This window comes from Rhinolophus hipposideros (genome assembly GCF_964194185.1).
Source record: "Rhinolophus hipposideros genome assembly, chromosome: 2".
In the NCBI taxonomy this organism is placed as follows: domain Eukaryota; kingdom Metazoa; phylum Chordata; class Mammalia; order Chiroptera; family Rhinolophidae; genus Rhinolophus; species Rhinolophus hipposideros.
In genome coordinates this window covers 39,610,582-39,631,715 of record NC_138048.1, presented here as the reverse complement: position 1 = coordinate 39,631,715, position 21,134 = coordinate 39,610,582, and the positions used below count along the sequence as shown (strand labels likewise).

The 21,134-nt window shown below is 35.4% G+C and overlaps 1 protein-coding gene and 1 pseudogene across 2 annotated transcripts in view; both read right to left on the bottom strand.

Moving 5' to 3' along the window:
• Positions 1 to 7,768: 7,768 nt before the first annotated feature.
• Positions 7,769 to 21,134, bottom strand: part of CD96 (CD96 molecule) — a 94,905-nt gene continuing 81,539 nt past the window's right edge. The window contains exons 11-14 of the mRNA XM_081074710.1: positions 14,209 to 14,271; positions 13,312 to 13,401; positions 10,066 to 10,186; positions 7,769 to 8,166 (exon numbers count right to left, since the gene is read on the bottom strand). Coding sequence (XP_080930836.1) covers positions 8,058 to 8,166; positions 10,066 to 10,186; positions 13,312 to 13,401; positions 14,209 to 14,271 — 383 coding nt within the window. The 3' untranslated portion in view covers positions 7,769 to 8,057. The remainder of the gene's footprint in view (positions 8,167 to 10,065; positions 10,187 to 13,311; positions 13,402 to 14,208; positions 14,272 to 21,134) is intronic.
• The window catches only part of LOC308508278 (cytosolic 5'-nucleotidase 3A-like), an 847-nt pseudogene continuing 742 nt past the window's right edge, over positions 21,030 to 21,134 (bottom strand). The window contains exon 1 of the transcript in view: positions 21,030 to 21,134. This exon is cut by the window's right edge and continues 742 nt beyond it. The product of the transcript in view is annotated as a cytosolic 5'-nucleotidase 3A-like (transcript).

Sequence of the window (21,134 nt, the reverse complement as noted above, 5' to 3'; positions counted from 1 at the left end):
GGGCATGTAAGATATAGCATAAGGATTATAGTCAATAATATTGTAATAACTACATATGGTCTTAGATAGTTACTAGAGTTATCAGGGTGATAGATGGGAGGGGGTTAGGGGGCAGGCTAAAAAAGGTGAAGGCATTAATAAGTACAAATTGATAGTTACAAAATAATCATGAGGATGTAAAGTAAAGCATAGGGAATACAGTCAATAATATAGTAATAACTATGTATAGTGCAAGGTGGATACTAGACTAGTCAGTGGGATTACTTTTTAAATTATATAAATGTCTAACCACTGTGTTGTACACCTGAAACTAATATAAAATAATATTAAATGTCAACTGTAACTGAAAAATTTTAGAAAAGAAGGAAAAGGTGAAAGTCAATATGTGGTCCAAATTTCCAGGTATAAAACAAATACGTCATGGGGATATAACATACAGCATAGGGATTATATCAATAATATCATGATCTTGTGTCAGGTGGTTGCTGAACTTATCATGGTGATCACTTCTTTAGGTATATAAATGTTGAATAACTATTGTGTACACCTGAAACTAATATAATATTGTATGCTAACTGTATTTTTAATAAAGATCTTTAAAAAATAAACCCTAATACAAGCCTTCCAGCTTTGTTTGTAATTCTTGTTCTTGCCCACTTCCCACCATAAGACTGGGAATGTATAGTCAAACACTATGTTTGTAGCTACTTGGACTATAATTTTCTTTATTTTTTTTCTGTTTCAATGTGATATAAGGTATTTATTTGAAATACAACTGAGCTCACCTATCTCAGTTTGCTTTCAGCTTAAGGATTTTTTTCTTCCTATTCTCATTTAATTAATTTTATTTTTAATATGTAGAACATTAACATACTTTCATCAGTCAAAATTATACAAAAAAGTATACTCAGAGAATTGTCACTCCCTCCCATATCCCTTCCATTCATTTCAGTCCCCATTCCTTGTAGCCAACCAACTCCACTGTTTCTTGGTTTATCTTTCCTGTTTCCTTTGTAAAGATAGGCATATATATTTTTCCACCTATTTTTCCTTCTTTCTTACACTAAAGTAGCATATTATTACTCTTTGCTTTGCTTTTTTTCCTTAATAGTATATTCTGGAAACCACTCTATAGTATATTCTGGAAACCACTTCATATCAGTCAATAGAGATAGTTTTCATTCTTGTGTTTACAGCTGTACTGTACTCCATTTTGTGTATTTACCATAGTTTATTCAACCAATCTCCTATATTTGGACATTTAGATCATTTTCAATATTTGGAAACTACAATGACACCGCCAAGAATAATCTTGTGCATACATAATTTAATGTCGTTAGAGGTAGAGCTTCCGGGTAAATTCTTGAAGAGGAATTGCTAAGTCAAAGGATAAATTAATATGCAGTTTTGTTCAATACTGTCAAATTCTGCTCCATAGTGGTTGTGTCATTTTACATTCCCTTCAGCAACATGAGACTGTCTGTTTCCCCCCATCCCTGACAACAAAGCACATGGTCAAACTTTGGAAATTTTCTTGTCAAGTGAATGGGGAAGAAATGATGTCTCAGTCAAGTTTTAATTTGCATTTGTTAATATGAATGAATTTTACATTTTTTCAAGTTTTTAAAAGTTAGTTTTATATTTCTTTGTAAATCGTTGGTTCATATATTTACCCCATTTTTTCACAGGAGTTTTTAGCTTTTTTATCCTCGGTGTTTATACTTTTTTTATCACCTTTTTCCTGTTATATATGTTGTGAATATTTTCACCTAGTTTATCATTTACCTTTTGACTTTGCTGTTTTTCTTACAAATTGTTTTTATTTCTAAAATCTTATCCATCTTTCCTTTCATTGCACCTGGATATATAAATATATATATATATATATGTAACTATATATAAAGTTACAGCAAGTTATATTACTTTAACCATATATATAGTTACAATAAGTTATAATATGTATATACTGTATAGAGAGTGTGCCATAAAAAGTATACACATTTTAAGAAAGGAAAAAACTGTATTAAAATTATGCTGATCGTAACCACTTTGAGCATCACTTGTAATTGCATAAGTCAAATGTAACTTGTATTCATCTTTTGTTATATATTATTATATATATTATTATTTGTATATATTATTATAATTTAATATATTTTTTTCCTTTCTTAAAATGTGTATACTTTTTTTGGTACTCTCTGTACATATTATATATATGTATGTATGTATATACTATAACCAAAGTATAGTATATATTCTAAAATATGTATGTGCATATGTAACTCTATAGTTATAATATATATACACCATAACAATGGTGTACGTATGTATGTATATAGATATAGCTATATATAAAGACATAGATACAGATATGTGCACACATATTTTATATATATTATATATAATATGTATATATATACATGTTACATATATATACATGTTATATATATATATACATATAATATATATATGTAAATGTTCCATTTTCTCAAGAGTTTTTAGTAGGAATGGGCATTGAATTTTGCCAAAGTTTTTAAAATCATCTATGGAGATTAATCTTATGGTTTTCCTCCTAAACACCATTTATATAGTGAAGTATATTAAGAGATTTTCTGTTATTGAGCCCTCCTTGCATTCCTGGCATAATTCTCAGGTAAGGTTTTCAAGTCCCATATCTGTGTCTTAGATATCAGTGCCGGTTCTCCACTGCAGTGTCTTTGCCTCTATTCATGGCTTCCTTTCTGAAGCCTTAAAACAACATTTATCACACTCTGTTCTTGAGGTGATAGTCTGTTCTTTGTTCTTTTCTCTTTGTTGTGCACACTTTAATTTCATAGATATCAAACTGTACTATATTTATTTGTTTAAATGTTTGTCTCTGCCATTAAACTCTATACTCATTGAAGGCCTGGAGTGATCCTTACATGTTTTTTATATCAGTTTCTTGAGTGTGAAATGTAAAAGCCCCAGACTGGCAATCCAAAAGAGGTATTCAGGAGTAGTACTTGTCATACATTTCTGTTAACTAGCCACAGAAATTAAAATCAATTCCTATTTATAATTATGTCAGATTCAGATCTTTGAATCAGTGCAAAAACTTTACATATAAGAAAAATCCAATGAAACCCAATTATCTAGAAGAGTGGAATTACACTGAACCCAAACTACTGGTCCTGCCATAGACAGAATTCTCAAATCTCCATTCCTCTTCCCATTTAGCATCAACAGATACATATGTCTTGAAGAGAGAAAGTGCAGAATAGAGGTTAACTCTCATATATAGTTCTCAGTTCCACTATCAAATTTCTCTTCATAGTTCATGCAAATTTTGTTTCATCTCATCCACTCTGTCTTCCCAGCATTTTTGAGTATTTGCTGGTGATAGCTAAACACTGTAATCAGTTTTATGTGGTGGTATGATTTCTTTGGACAGTAAATAGGGAAATGTCTCACACAACTAAGGACAAATGTGCACACGTTTCTGACATTTATCAAGGGTAGCTGGATGTGATCCCATCTATGTTCTCTTCTTTATGTTGTGCTCTTGGGTTTGTTCATTCTTTAAGTGTTCCTCCCTATAATCATAATCTCAGAGAGCCTTTGAGCAAACATGGGGAATCTGAGTGAGCAGACCAGGCAAAGAATATAACAGAGGTTAGAAGGGTACAGAGATGCTGGGTGGGGAGAAAACATAAGATTCCATTGTTCTCATTCCTATGTTAATCTTCACCCAACTGAGATCCAGACCCATTGCAGAAGCAGTAGACAGGGTTCAAGAGTAATTTCAAGTGCTCCCTGGCTCTGATCTTGCTTCAGGCTATATTTTCCTGCTCCCTAGTCATATCTTCCCGGCTACACCACGGAGCCTTGGTAGTAATCACAAAATCCAGAAAAAAAGACCCTTTGCAGGAGCTGGGAAATAAAATGCCCAGTTGCCACCATTTCACCATGTGTTTCTGGACGGAACATCAGCCCATTTCTGCCAGTTAATGTCTTTTTCTCCAATGGTGGTAAGTTTCACTCATCACTTCAGCTCTCTCTGTTGGACACTTAAGCTTCAGCTGGCTGACACCGCCATGACTACTGCTGTCAAAAATTCAAGCTATGTATGCGTATGTCAGCCCTCAGGGAACAAAGTCTCTTTCCAGAGATTCAACCTTCAGGATCAAGCCAAAGCCACTCTCCTAAATCAGAGTGCCAAGACGGCTGCCTTCCAATACGTTTTCCCTTGCTCAGAGCCTCTGAGACAATGTGCTTTTCATTATCTCTGGCCTTGGTTAGTTTCTTTAAACTTTCTTTTCAGCTTCTGATCTTGATTACTTTCTTTTCATTTTTCATTTCCTAGTAATTTTTTTTTTTTTGGTCAGCCCACCCCCAGGGCTCAATTATTTATACTCTTGTTTTCTGTCCATGATTTTTGGAATATACATCCTGGGCATTAAAAAATCAATAGTTGCTTAAATGCACACAAAATAGCTCTCATCTATAGTAAAAGGAAATAGAAAAGTAATTAAATATCATGATATAATGAAGATTCATCACACTCTGGAATGGAAATCAGGGAGCTGGGCCATCATTTTGGTTCTATCACTTCTAATTATGTGACCTTGGGTAAGTCAATTTCACAGAGCCTTTAACTCCTTATTTGTAATGTGACCTCTAATGCACCTCTTTGTCAAATATTTTAAGATTTTAAAGATCTGTACTGCAAAGTTAATTTGGTCAAGCCAACCATATGTTCTTCAGTTAAAACAAAACATGCTGAATCAAAGGAAAGACTATTTTTGACTGAGGTACACATTTTATCTCTTACCCCAGGCACCTGAATATGAGCAAAAAATATGCCTACCTCTGGACTTACACATATAGGTTAAATAATGCTGTGTTGTATGCCACATTTTCAGTGGCATACAACAATATTTAATTTATGTACCTTTGAGGGAATCTGGAGGTTCGTTGATCTAAATTGGGCTTGGCTTGGGTGGTCCTACTCCTCTCCATAAGTCTCTCATCTTCTTCTTGGAGCTAGTAGGCTAGTCTGAAAATGTTCTTCTTATAGTAATGACAGAGAAAAAGAGAGTGAGTCTACTAATATGTGCACCAAGGCTCAGGTGACGCATATCCATGATATTCCATTGTCTAAAGCAAATTACATGGCCAAGTCCCAAATCGAGGAGGGCTCATGATGCAGGTGGATAAGCAAGTGAATAGTTTTGAACAACATTCTAACACACCGCTCTTTGGGAATGAGTAATGAAAAGGCTTATTATGTATGGCTTCTTCTCAGTGAAAATAAAGACTGTGATGAAGACATGTGGAGACCTTAGGGATTAGGGTCTAGTGTGCTACTTTTCCTCCTATGAGCTGTAACTTTGAATGTACTTTGTGAGAGACGAGTTGCTGGTTTGAGACAGCCTTGATGAACTTACTCGCACACAATTTTAAGGTACAGGTAAAACTGTTATTTTAGTCAAATGAGGTAGGTCAAGATGGTAGCACTGCCTGAAAAGGATCTATAGCCCCTCTATTTTGCAGGTTTATGAAAAATTCCTCTGAACTGCTAGTGGACAAAGTATCCCTCCGCAAGTAAGCACCTGCTCATTCTGTTCAAGTTGGAGATGATTTTGCAAATACGCAGCAGGACTCATTTATAAAATCGAAAGAGGGTGGTTCAAAAAAGAGCTAGTATGTACAAAAACACTACGAGACACCTGTTATATGATAGATTGAAAAATCCCATGACTTATATTGTATTTATGTATATAAACTGGCTAAAACAATCTAAACATACTCAAACTCTTCCACTTTTTATCCCAATATCTCCACTTGTATTCACATCTCCTAATGAATTAATAAAGGAAAAGCACAACGACCTTTACACAAGTTACTGATGATTAAGTTGTATTAAATAAAAAAAACTACACATGAAGCAATAGTCACATATATGAAGTTAGTCTTATTTCTTTCTTGAGAGTTAATGAGGAATTGAGGGTCATTAGGGCAGGAAAACATTAGTTTATTTTTCCATTTATTGGGCTGTATTAGTTATCTATTACTGTGTAATGCAGTATACCTAAACTTAGTGGTGTTAAATAGTAAGTATTTATTACCTCACATAGTGTCCGTGGGTCAGGAATTCACAGAAGTCTTAGTTGGGTGGTTCTGGCATTTATAAGGTTCCAATCAAAAGATCAGCTGAAGCTGCAGTTATCTGAAGACTTGAGTGGGAGCTGGAGGAGATGCTTCCAAGATGGCTTACTTGCGTGGCCAGCTAGTTGATTCTTGTTGATAGGAGGAGGCCTCAGTTCCTTGACAGGTGGACTTCTCAACAAGGGTTGAGAACTCAAGGGTTGCTTGAGTGTCCTCACAACATGGCAACTGGCTTCTTCCAGAGTGAGTGATCAAAGAGAGATCAAGGCAGAAGCTACAATGTCTTTTATGACCTAGCCTAGGAAGTCACACTCTGGTCATTTCTTCAGTATTTTATTGGTTATACCAGGCCTGGGACTGGTACTAACTAACAAGATTCTGTAAGTACATGACCCTGAATGTTAATATCTCCTTATATTTTACACACTTGGTATCTTGCTTGCCTTACTCTAGTCCTAATCAGCTATACAAGCCATCAGTGTTCAGTGTCAGAGGGGAATATATAAAAGGCAAGAATCATGGGGGAACATCTTGGAGGCTGGCTATGACAAAAGTTAAGGACTTAACCAAGATTCTAATCAGCGAGAAGGGACTTCCACTAGTTAAACAGTTCTCAGCTTTGGCTGAACACTTGAATCATCTGGGAGTGTTGAGGCCTGGACCTCCCTCCACAGAGATTCTGATTTAATTGTTCTGGAGGGATAGCCATGATATTAAAAAAATTATCCAAGTTATTCTCATATGCAGTCAGGGATAAGTACAGTGCAAATGAACCAAAGGTTCTTTTTGAGACTAAAGTCCACACAGAATTTTATCTCGTATATATCAGTAACATCTGCTCTTCCCTTCTGAGACAGGTGTGTGGTAAGGTTTAGAAGGACAAGGGACGTCAATAATTTATTCACTCACAAACTGTTGCTGAATACAGAGCAGGTCAGGCTGACTAGGTTTTTTCCTCATCACCTATATGTTCACTTTGAATTGTTTTATAAAAGATTGAGATGAACAGGGTTAATTCATCCATGCTAGTTTGACTTGAGGCTCTTTATTTGTTTCAAGATATATCAAAACAGGCAGATTGGATGACCAGGAAAGATCCCAGATGAAAAAGAGAATAGCGGGAATTAAATGAGTTCAACTGGGGTTAGAGTATCTTACATACTTATATAACAGTTTGCCAGTGGTTTGACAGCCACACATGCGCTTGCATGTGTGTGGGCACACACACGTAAAGCTGAGAATGAGATCACTCTTAGCTCATGTTGATCCCTCCTCATCCCATGGGGTAGGATCCTGGGCTGAACATGAGGAGAGGAAGGGTGAAAGAGGATTCAAACTGGGTTTTTGTGCAAGATATTCTGTTTTCCTCCAGTAAAAATAAACAACAGAATTTCAATATGAAAACTAACTGTACTTTCCCATTATTTGCAGCTCTTGCTAGAACTTTCATGTTTTCTTCTTATAATTTTCCTTGGGAATGCAGTAAACCTCAGAGATTATCATGATTTTGACAAATAGTTTAGAATGTTGGCAGAAGCCCAGAGAAGAAAATCTGGTACCAATATATGTTTGAAACCGTTGTCATCACTTCAATCAGAGAATTAAAATGAAAACTATAAACACTGCAAGTATTTTTTAATGACAGCAGCCTAATTTGCACTTCTTACATAAGCAAGAACATTCCTCTGGATTGCATGGGGGGTCAGCACAACACCTTCTCATTCTTGTTTAAAGGCATATACAGATGAAAGGGGATGAGTTGCCAGGAAAACAGGTCATTCTCTTCTGATGTTCATTTCAGCAGCAGTAGAGGCTTGGCTAGAAGGTGAATATTTAATGATGCACAATATCTACCTTTTCAATAGGATTCTAGCAGAATTTCACTGCATGGCAAATCTCAAAAAGGACTAGAGTGTCTCCATCTCATGAAAAGGCAGATCACTTCCAATGGACTCTTGAATGCAAGTGTACTTGATGGGAGGTGGAGGTGGCTTGAAAGGTGGGGGTCTTTCCATGCTACAAATAAAACATTGCTCTTTCACTGCTAAGAATGTGAGGGGGTGACTGAAGGACATAAACATACATATACATGTGTATACATATATACACATAATATTCCTTTAAAGTAGGAAACAGAGAGAGAGAGAGAAATGTCCCATTAGTTCTCTCAGAATTTTCCTGGCATAACTTTCTGCTTATTAGTCTTAACATGATAATATCACTAATTAATATTTAATAGTATTTTATAGTTTGCAAAGCATTTTTATTACATTATTTAACTTGTACCAAGAAATTGGATATTACTGTCACCATTTCGTAGATAAAAATGAGGTTCAGAGGTTTTAAGCAACTTACTCAAGAGAAACAGACCAGCAATAGGTCTTTTAACCAGAACCTATACTCTCCATTGCAACTGCTTCCTAAGAGAAGAACTGTGTCTCTTATGCGAATTAAAACATCCCTTCAGACACAACATTTTAAAAATTCAGGGAACAAAGAAGATGGAAGCTTTTCAAATAGTCCTTTGTCAACTGTACCCGCAGTTCACTCATTGTGTACTATGAGGATATGGTCAAAGTGGAAAGTACAGCTCTTCTGAATCCCTGAGGTGGTTGGTGATGGATAGAGAGTCTAGAAGCCCTTCTCTTTTAGTCTGTGAACAATTCTGAATGTCATCTCTGTATAAAGTCTGTTCTCTATTAGCACAACTCATCGCTTGTCTGAAATGCATGAAGCACAGGTAAGTGTGGGATTTAGCTATACAAATGCTCCAGCCCTCTTGATTTTAAGAAACAGAAATATATCTGTGAGTATATTTATGTCTGTGACTCAAACGCCTCCACCCCTTGTCTGTCGATTTACAGCACTTTAATTTTTCCAGATCTAGCTATTAATATATCTATGTATCTATGTATCTATCTGACCCCCATTTTCTCATTTTAATATAAAAATCCCTAATGCCTATTACCTGGCTTTCTGATATGTAGTGGAGACAATGTATATCAAAGGTAGATAAAGTTCTAAGAAATTTCTGCTTCCATTTTTTTTCAGGGAAATTATACATTTCTCAAGGTCATATGATGGCCAGAGTGTAGCACTGGACAAGACAACAGAATTTCTGACTACTGCTTTAGTGTTTTATTCACCATGAAGCACTTCCTGCACAGATTTATAGAGTCTTCAAGGATACTCTAAGAAAAGCAGAAGACAGCAATGCACAGTGGTCAATGTTATCTTAGTAGTCGTAAGACATATGGAAGATCAGCTCTATGCATTATGAGTGTCTCCTCTAATTATTGTCTAGTCTGGAGTGATCCCAAAATAGCCAAGTCAGAGAAGTGAAGCTTGACCTTACGTGTCATTTCAGACTGCTGAGTGGAGGGAGAAAAGTTCTGGAAAATATTTCAGTAAGACAAAAAAAGGGGTAACCAACTGCTTACTTTCTTTTTCCCTTGGGGAAAAAGGAAAAGGGCAGTAAAAGCTCATTCTGCTGAAAAGCAGCAGGAGATTTCTTAAAATTACCTTTCTCACTCAATTTCACACTTGAGTATCTAGGCCCGGGTTGGCCCAGGCAGTTCAGAGATGCATGAAAATGAAAAAAATAATTTAAAATTAAAAGAAAAATTATTTTCAATTCTGAGGTGAGGCTCAGTTTTTATTTCATGCCCACTGACTTGTTTCATCTGATGAGTGTTACAGTGTAGACAGGCAGAGGGGATCCCAAGTCAGAAGTTGTGCTTCTAATCCCAACTGTGTTCTGCTGAGAAAGCTACATAGCCTCTCTGAGCTTCTCTGGATCTTATTTCCTCAGTTAAATATAAGAGGTACTCCACATAGGAATGATATTTAAAGTGCTGAGTGAATATTGCGTACTGGAAAAGTAACTGTTTCTGCATATGTCAGTATTATACTCACATTTCTTTTTGGTATTGACACCATTTTCTCACTCCAAGACCAAACGATGCCAGGCAGAAAAAGAGCAAAGCTGCTACAATAACTGGCCAGGACATTCCATCTTTGGTCTTAGTAACAATACCTGAAAAGGGGTGGAAGAGAGAGGAGGTTTAACCCCAAACTCTGGCAACTGGAAACCAGGATTAATTGAACTATTTCATCTACCGAACATGTTTTCTCTAAGGCCCATGAGATGTTCATTAACCAGTCAGGCTCTGGGATCATGTCTATGCCTTGTTCTCATTTCTGGTTTAGCATTTACACAATTACTTTTTTTTTTTTTTTAACATGAATGTCTTTCTTGTTAGAATGTTCTACAACTGATCTTTCCTTTCATTTTCCCAAGGCCCGGGATAATTCCTATCACATGGTACCCAATGAAATGTTATTTGTAAAAATAAATAAATAAAAATAATGATCTGTAAATTTTGTATTCCAAATTTACTCTAGTAAAGAAAACTTTATGCATGAAGCAGTGGTCTAGTTTTGGATTTTCTTATTCTTGAATGAGTCATTAAGTGCTTTATGGACTATTAGTGTGTTAGGAAGGGCAAGAAAGAGTATAACTTTCCAAAGCTCTGAAAGGTCAAAGCTGAGAAGGCCTAGCTAAGACCTATGGAATTGTAGTGCTGAAAGGACCACCATCCAAGGCTTCTCATTTTAATGTCACTCAAGGAATCATATCCAGGGTAGAGGCTTTCTAATCCTTTTCTAGTGCTCTCCCTCTTTTTCTTTCTTTTCTCCTCCCCACTAGCCATTTCAGCAATAGAAAGGGGAGAAGGTGCAAAAGGGGTAAAACTGAAATTGGTCAGTTTTGCTATTTCTGTGGTCTGAGAAAAGGAAGTTGAAAGTAAAGGGCTGGCTAAAATTATGTTGGTGAGTAATCAATGGACTGATTTTTCTTATCCATGCCGACTATACCCATACTCAGCTCACTCATTAAATTTGTAACATTTCAACACTAAATCAAACTGCATGAATCAAAGACTTTCAAATATTGTGGATTCTACACCAGAAGCAATATAATATCATATTCTGCATGGTTTTACGATTTCTCTAACATGAAGAAAGAATTAAGAAAATTAACTCTCTTAAGAAATAAGATTCTCTGGTTCTACCTGGCAGAAAATAAAAGGGACTATTTATAATTGCATAGTTACTTAATTTTTTCCTTTTCAACTATATTTTATGATCATATTAAAAATTCAAAGAGCACAGAAATATAAAACTATGACCAAAAGGAAGTGTCCTTACTAATTCAGGTGCCAGTTATCTATACTAGACAGAGGCAGTAACTTTTAATTGTTAATTATGTATCCTACCGGAAATTTTCCATGCATATGTAAACATATATATATATATATATCATGAATGTATATCCCTTTTATTAAAAATTGGGTACACTATACATACTGTTCTGTTCCCTGGCTTCTTTCTCTTAAAAATCATTCTTGGAAAAAAAAAAATCATTCTTGGAATACTTTCCCAAAAATATATATAGAGATTTACTTCATTTGATTAAATGACTGGCTAGTTTCCCAATATATGAATCTACCATAGTTTATTTAATTGGTCTCTTACTTCTGGTGGTTAAATTGTTTCCAGGCTTTTGCTATTTCTAACAACATTCCAGCGAAATTCCTTATACATTACACATAGACCTTTAGCTCGTTAGAGTACATAGATCATTAGGGCAAAAAAGTGCATTTTTATATCAGAATTATCTGGATTGATTTTCTTTTATTGTTTTAACTAGATTATAAACTGCTTGTAGGTGGAGACTAAGGTTTTTAATATCTTTTGTTGCCCAGATTTATCATATTGCTTTTCATACAGCAAAGTCTGAAAAATAAATAAATAAAAGAGAGAGACCAGCTGAAAAACTGGATTTAAAATGTTAGTTACCAAATCTTGCCTATGTTTTACACAGTTTGAACTGCAGCTGTGCGATGCTGGCACGTGAACATTAGTTATCAGTACGGAAGACTTGTTTTTTTACACATACATCCAGGAATTTGTGGTCACCCTGATGCTCACCGTACATGCCTGTCACATGCCCTGTCACAGCGGACACTAATGGCACTCTGGAAGCTCACCTAGTTCTATAATATGTGTCATACGACCATGTGCTACTGTGTATGTACAGGTGGCTGGAGAGTTCACAGTGATTCAAACCATTAGAGTATCACGATCACAAAACAAACAATCATACAGATGGCCAACTCAGGACTTCACAAAATTCCGTTTTAGTCTAGTTAAAATTTACTAGGCTCTACACCAGTAATACGGTGGGATATAACATTTTGCTCACCAAGTTTTAGAGAAATGAAAGGACAAAAGGTTTTAAATGGGTGTTATATCTGTGTTTACACATTTTCTCCCAACCAAATCTAGAAAATGAGACCATTGACTTCAATAACGTCTTAGTGGAGAAGCAGAGCTCCCATCTTGCCCCCTTTCTAAAGGAGGAAGTTCTTGAAGACACCAATGACTTAAAGAGATATTGGTAGGCCCTCAGTTTGGAGCTCTGTTGCAGTGTTGTATGCAGGATGATGCTCTAATTATCTGAGGACTGTACCACCTTCAATTTAATAAAATAAGCTGAGTACCCAGGTGAAGAGTTCATTAGTCAGGTGAACACACCTTGAAGTAAAAGAGTTGATTATGCCTCTGAATTTACAATAAAAACCTGGGAGGGTTTTTAAACATTGGGAGGGTCCTAACTTTATTGACTCCCTTGCTCTTTTAGGATATAAAACAAGGGATTATATTTAGCATTGACAAAATTTTGTTAGTCGAATTATAGGAATACTCTTTATTACAACGATCTCTTTCTTGCCTCAGACTATATTTTCACAAGACTTAAATGTTTCTCACTACTTTTCACCTGGCTAATTGTTATTCATTTTTCAGATTTTAGTTTAAATATATTCTCAGAAAGTTCTTTCCTGTTCCCCAATTAAAATCAGATCTTTCTGTTAGACTCTAACAACACCTTGTATTATATCACAGCATTTGTCACAAATAAATTTAATTGTATGGCTACTTATTTACTATATATCATCTCTAATAGATTATAATCTTCAGGAGGCCAGTGTTTTCACTGTCTACCAAATAACTGGCACAGTGCCTAACAAATTGTAGACAATAAATATTTGTTAAGTGAATAAAACACAAAATCCAAAATATAAATGGCAAATGACTCACCAGTAATATGGATGTAATTATTTTTAGTAGATCTATTGGCAGTTGTAGGAACTTCTGAAAATGCTTTGGTTGTGTTGGTGAAGACATCACCTAGGGATTCAAAGGGGATATCTGAACTGATCATAACAGTTATCTCAACCTGATTACATGGTGGAAAATCATGATTGGATTTCACTTGTTATTAGAAAGAGCTTAACTGGAATGGCTCAAATGCTCTTAAAATATCATGTGTAAAGTTTACTAAGGACCAATCTACAGCAAGGTTAGGATCCTAGGGTCCAACAGCTACCAAAAGAGCGAAATTTCCTATCAGTTTATTGAAAAAAGAGAGGCTGTTCTGCACACACAGCAAAATGATATCTGTTAGAGAATCTCCATAAGAAATTTAAGTGGTTATGGTAAAATGCCTTAAGTGAGGGTTATGGAAAGATGAGGCCTATCCCTATTCCACATATCTGTATTTGATAACAGGGTATCAGAGGTCCAGCCAATCAAAATACTGATTCTTTTCACTCTAATGTGTTTGAAAATACCAAAATAATTTTTCTTTGCAATGTTCAAGTAGACAAATCCATGCTGATGAATTGTTCCTTTTTCCAATGGAAAAATAAAACTTAAAATGCATTTAATTGACCAAAGAAAAATATTATATAGATTTCATTTTTAAATGAAGTAGAGAAAAATAAAAAAAACTTGGTCTCTATCATCTTTGAGAGGTTCAGTAGAATTTTGGTTTCATTCATAGTCATTTTCATTATCATTGTCATTTTCATTACCAAGAAGCAAGTTTAAATACTTATCTGAGATTGGCTTCTTAACAGTCCTTGTTTTTCCATCTTTGCCCAGATAAAGCAGATCACTATCTTCCATGATCCTACATCTTCCCCAAGTACTCACCATAAAGTGTCGAACCTGCACTTGAGGGGGATGAACTGGACGTTTCACTGGGCATCGATGAGGCTGATAAAGGAAAAACATATTGAAAGAATTGATCTGTGTAAGACCAGTTATTTTCTCTTCTTGACTTTTAATTGAATCTAATAATTATGAAAAGGGATATTAATGGACATTTAAAGCAAGATCATTTAACTATGCATGCATAGAATGTCTGAAAATAAAGTGGGAGTTCAGGGCATGCTTGTGTCTAGATGTCTCTAACAGGGAAGGTTTTGATCATAGCTACTTAGGAGAAGGAAGAAGGAATGGAGGGAAAACACTAGGAGAGGTTCTTACAACCACAGAGAATGTCTTATGACTGTTCTCCTGTCTATCCCATGAATGAGCAAAAAAATTAGGAGAGAACGAAAGCCCAGGTGTGTTATGGTGGACTTTGATCACTAACAGGTGGAAACAGAACTTTTGAAGACTTTGGTGGAACATGCACAAGAGAACAAAATAGTTTGTATATGTGAGTAAACTGACATTCTTGTTTAACTGTGAAAACTGTACTGTGTTAATAGTGAATTATCAGACCCCTATGGTCACAGGCCTGTTAGCTGCTGAGTGAGCCCTTCTGATGCCTTCAGAGGCAAACCTTCCCTTTAAGTGGATGGCAGCAAACTCAGGCAGCACATATGGCTTTTGAAATAGATCTATCAACTCATTTTGTTTAGTTTCCCATCTCTGGCAAGAAAAATCTACTTCTTGGCCAGTTCCACATATCTGTATTTGATAACAGGCCTATAATGTGATGTCAAGTAAAATAACTATAGTAGTACATGAGTAGTATGCTCATTTATTTAATACATTAGCATACATGATTTTCCAAGTCAAGAGCTTTCTTGTGTGCTCAAACCAAAACAAACAAGCAAAACAAAAATAAAATAAACATTAAAAAAAACCCTTAGCCCTCCCCTTTCTTGGTTTCTCCCTGAATGCCAGTGGCAGTTGCAGCTGTAGACAAATGTATGTCATCAGATCCTTCAAAAGAGGTATACTTCAGTGCTTTCCAGGGATTGCTCACAGGACAGTCTGTCATAGTTACTTCCACGTGGAGTCACCCCACAGTTAGGTGTGGTTTTGTACAAAGCTAATTTGAATTTAACTAGGCCAGGGAGATGTTTTTTTGTCTTCAATATAATTCTCTGACCCTGCACCTGTGATCTTGACTTTTTTTGGTTCTAGACAAAATACGAAGGTCTATAGATGATGATGGACTGATACATTTTTTAATGCTGATTTTTAATGGTTAATCCATTAAGTCAGGAATTTAACTGACAAAGAGCAACAGCTATAAAAATAAATTGGGGCACAACACCAGGGGCACCTTTGGAGCACATGCACAGGAGAAAAAAGAAGTGGTCCAACTCAAATATAAAGGACACATACTACATAAGATCACCCAACAAAGACCGAGAATTCTAGGGGATCTACCTAATACATTGAAGCAAACAGAGAGTCAGCCAGAATGGGGAAACAAAGAAACATGTCCCAAATAAAAGAACAGAAGAAACATCCAGAATTGGAACCAAATGAATATAAGTAACCAAACTATTAGAGACAGAGTTCAGAACACTGATAATAAGAATGTTTGAGGAACTTAGTGACAACATAAAGAATGATATAGAAATCATAAAGAACAACCAGTTAGAACTAAAGAATACAATAATTGAAATACAGAACACACTTGAAGGAATTACCAGCAGGTTAAATGAGGCAGAGGATCTAATCAGCAATTTAGAAGACAAGTTAGCGGAGATCATCCAAGTGGAACAACAAAAAGAAAAAAGAATAAAAAACAATAAAATGGTTTTTAAGAGACCTGTGGGATAACATCAAGTGCAACAAAATGGACATCATAGGAATACCAGAAGGTGAAGAGAGGTAGCCAGGGATCGAGAACATATTTGAAGTAATAATGACCAAAAATTTCCCTAACCTGGTGAAGGAAACTGACATACAAGCCCAGGAAGTGCAGAGAGTTCCAACCAAGATGAACCCAAACAGGTCCACACCAAGACACATTATAGTAAAATGACAAAGTTAAAGACAAAGAGAGAATCCTATAAGCAGCAAGAGAAAGACAGCTGGTTACATACAAGGGAACTCTCATAAGACTATCAATTACTTTTCTACAGAAACTTTGCAGGACAGAAGGGAGTGGCAGGAAGTATGCAAAGTGATGAAAAACAAAGGCCTACAATGTAGACTGCTTTATCCAGCAAGGCTATCATTTACAATTGAAGGAGAGATAAAGAGCTTCCCAGAAAAGAATAAGCTAAAGGAATTCATTACCACCACGCCAACAATGCAGGAAATCTTAAAAGGGCTTCTGTAAACAGAAGAAAGATGAAAACAGAAATACAAATAACAAAATGTCAATAACTGTATACCTATCAATAATCACTTTAAATATAAATGGATTAAATGCTCCAATAAAAAGACATAGGGTGGAAAAGATTGAGAGGATAAGAAAACAAGACCCTTGCATATGCTGTATACAAGAGACTCACCTCAGATCAAAAGACACACACAGGCTGAAAGTGAAGAGTTAGAGTGAAGTGAAGATATTTCATGCAAATGGAAATGAGAAAAAAGCTGGAGTTGCAATACTTATATCTGACAAAATAGACTTTAAAATGAAGAATATATTAAAAGACAAAGATGGGCACTACATAATAATAAATGGCTCGATCTGACAAGAGGACATAGCCCTAGCAAACATCTATGCAGCCAACATAGGAGCACCTAAATATATAAAACAGGTATTGACTGACATAAAGACAGAGATCAACAGTAACACTATCATAGTAGGGGTCTTCAACACACCACTGACAACAAGGGATAGGTCCTCCAGATGGAAAATAAATATGGAAACAATAGCCTTAAATGACACATTGGACCCATTAGAATTAATCAATATTTTCAGAGCATTTCACCTCAAAGCTGCAGAATACACATGGAACATTTTCCACGATAGACCACATGCTAAGTCACAAAACAAGTCTCAATAAATTTAAGAAAATTGAAATCATACCAAGAAAATTGAAATCATACCAAATCTTCTCTGACCAGTGCTATGAAATTAGAAATAAACTTCAGGAAAAATATTGGAAGACACACAAGTACATGGAGGCTGAATAACATGTCACTAAATAATGAATGGATCAACCATGAGATCAAGGAAGAAATCAAAAGCTATCTTGAGACAATGAAAACATGATGACCTAAAATCTATCGGATGCAGTGAAAGCAGTCCTAAGAGGGAAATTCATAACAATGCAGACCTACCCAAAGAAACAAGAAAAGTCACAAATCAACAGGTTATTCTTACACTTAAGGGATCTGGAAAAAGAATAGCAAAATAAGCCCAAAGGGAGTACAAGGAAGGAGATAACAAAGATTAGAGTGGAAATAAATGAAATAAAGACCAAAAAACAAAACAAAAGAAAAAAAACCCCAAAAAACAAAAATAATACAAAAGATAAATGAGTCCAAGAGCTGGTTTTTCAAGAAAATAAACAAAATTGACAAATCTTTAGCCAAACTCATCAAAAAGAGAGAGAGAGAGAGAGAGAGAGAGAGAGAGATGACCCAAATTAATAAAATCAGAAAATCAGAAAGGAAAGAGGAGAAGTGACAACAGACACCACAGAAATACAAAAAAATTTAAGAAATTACTGTCAGCAACTATATGCCAACAAATTAGACAATCTGGAAGAAATGGACAATTTTCTAGAAGCATACAACCTTCCAAAGCTAACTCAAGAAACGGAAAACCTGAATAGACTGATTACCACCAGGGAATTTGAATCAGTAATCAACAAGCTCCCAACAAAAAAAAGCCCTGGGCCAGATGGTTTTACAGTGGAATTTTACAAAACAGTCAAAAAAGAATTATCACCTATTCTCCTCAAACTATTCCAAAAAATCCAGAAGGAGGGAAGTCTCCTAAACACTTTTTTACGAGGCCACTATCACCCTGATCCCCAAATCAAACAAAGACATTACAAAAAAAGAAAATTGTAGGGTGATATCCCTAATGAATACAGATGCAAAAATTCTCAACAGAACATTAGCAAAGAAAATTCAGCAATACATTAAAAAGATCATACACCATGACCAAGTGGGATTCATTCCTGGTATGCAAGGTTGGTTCTACATCCGCAAATCAATTAATGTGATACATCACATTAACAAAATGAAAAATAAAAATCATATGATCATATCAATCGAGGCAGAAAAAGCATTTGACAAAATCCAGCAGCCATTTATGATAAAAATTCTTAAGAAAGTGGGAATAGAGGGACAATATCTCAACATAACAACGGCCATATATGATAAAGCCACAGCTAATGTCATACTCAATGGGGCAAAGCTAAAACCATTCCCCCTAAGATCAGGAACAAGGCAAGGTTGCCCACTTTTTTCACTTCTATTCAACATAGTTCTGGAAGTTCTAGACACAGCAATCAGACAAGAAAAGGAAATAAAAGGCATCCAAATTGGTAAGGAGGAAGTAAAATTGTCATTATATGCAGATGACATGATACTATACATAGAGAACCCCAAAGTCTCCACCAAAAACTATTAGAGCTGATAAATGAATTTAGTAAAGTAGCAGGATACAAAATTAATATTCAGAAATCAGTTGCATTTGTATACACCAATAATAAAATATCAGAAAGAGAAATTAAGAAAACAGTCCCATTTACAATTTCTTTAAAGACTATAAAATACCTAGGAATAAATTTAACCAAGGAAGTAAGATACCTGTACTCAGAAAATTATAAGACACTGAAGAGAGAAATTAAAGAAGATACAATAGATGGAAACACAAACCATGCTCATGGTAGGAAGAATTAATATAGTTAAAATGTCCATACTGCCTAAGACAACATACAGGTTAAACACAATTCCTATCAAACTACCATTTTTTCACAGAAATAGAACATATAACCCTTGTGCACTGTTGGTGGGATTGCAGATTGGTGTGGCCACTATAGAAAACAGTATGGAGGTATCTCAAAAAATTGAAAATGGAACTAGCTTATGACCCAGCAATTCCATTCTTGGGTATCTATCCAAGAATTCCAAAATGCTAATTCGAAAAATATCTATGCACCCTTGTGTTTATTGCAGCACTATATACAATAGCCAAGACATGGAAACAACCGAAATGCCCATCGGTAGATGACTGGATTAAGAAACTGTGGTACATTTATACAATGGAGTATTACGCAGCCATAAAGAAGAAAGAAATCTTACCATTTGCAATGATATGGATGGACCTAGAGAACATTATGCTAAGTGAAACAAGTCAGACAGAGAAAGACATATACCATATGCTCTCACTTATATGTGGAATCCAAAGAACAGAATAAATGAACGAACTAATCTGAAACAATGTCAGAGACATAGAGGAAAAACTGAGGGTTAATAGATGGGAGCGAGAGGGTGGGGTTAATAGATGGGAGGGGGAAGATGAGGAGATTAGAAAGCATAATTGGCAACCACAAGATTGTCACGGGGATAAGAAAGTCAATTTGGGAAATACAATCAATAATGTAAAGATTTTGTAGTGTATCCAATGGACACTTGTCGTATTAGGGAGACCACTTCAGGGACAGTGTAGATGCCTTATCACTGGACTGTACACCTGAAGCTGAAATTGAATATTAATGAATGTCAACTCTCATTTTATATACATATATATAGTCATAAGAAGTGGAGTACAGCATAAGGAATAGAGACAGTGGAAATGTAATGGCTGTATGCAATATCAGAGGGGCAGTAGATTGGGGTAGGGGGGGTTATTGCTTTGTAAGGGGAGGGGTATAAATGATAAATGTATAACTATTACAGGGTTTTGTACACATGAAAGTAATAAATTTTTTTTTAAATATAAAAACAATTGGGACCAGGCCTAGATTTAGGTAAAATTATGAAAGCAGTTTGTTCCGGATAACCTTACAGGTTGTTTCCCGCCTCCAATATTGTTCCGGATAACCTTACAGGTTTGTTCCCCCTTACTTCCTATCTTTAGGGCTTGATGTCTTTATATCTTATTCTTCAAATTCTGTTTGTAAGAAAGAACGTGATAAATTAATTTATGCTAAGATATAAATGGTTGAATAAGTGCCATCCCTTTGAACAAAATGGGTATTTAAAAAAAAAAGATTTTCCATTTGATGTTTATCAGCAGGTCAACAGAGAACATTTTGTAATGATCAGTTACATGGGGACATCAACAGCTTTATTTGTTTGCCAAATACAGAATGCCGGTCTTTTCTGGTCAATACGCATTCTCTCCAAATGAAATAACCAAGCATAACACAATTTCAAGAGATGGTGATACCATCATCATGATCCATTCTAATTACAAAAATCATGCAAATTATTTGACCATTTCATAAAAGTTCTGTTGAGACTGTTGGGAACTTTTTAAGGGTGAAAAAACCACTTTGATAATGTATGATAGAATTAAACTACAAAATCTGCTTCAGAAAAGTAGTGAGTTATTTTTCTAATTTTGGCTTTAAGACTTTTTTCCGCTCAACTTTGTATTAAAAATACAGTGCAGAGTGTATTGAGAGAGGTGAAGAAAAAGGAGCTTCCAGTTGACAGATTCAACATGTCTGAAAATAAGCTTAAGTAATGCAAAGGAAAAATGTCAAGAGCAAAAATGTATTATAAATAAGAGTCAGCAAGACAAAGAAATGAACAATTCTTGCATCAATTGCTCCCACAGGAGAGAGGTCTTCGTGAAGAATGCTTATTTATAGAATCCTCAATAAGACAGAGTTGGCTACCTCCAATGATTCATCTTTCACCAATACAATATTTTTCTAAAAGCTCCTACACTCTATCATTTAGATATCCAA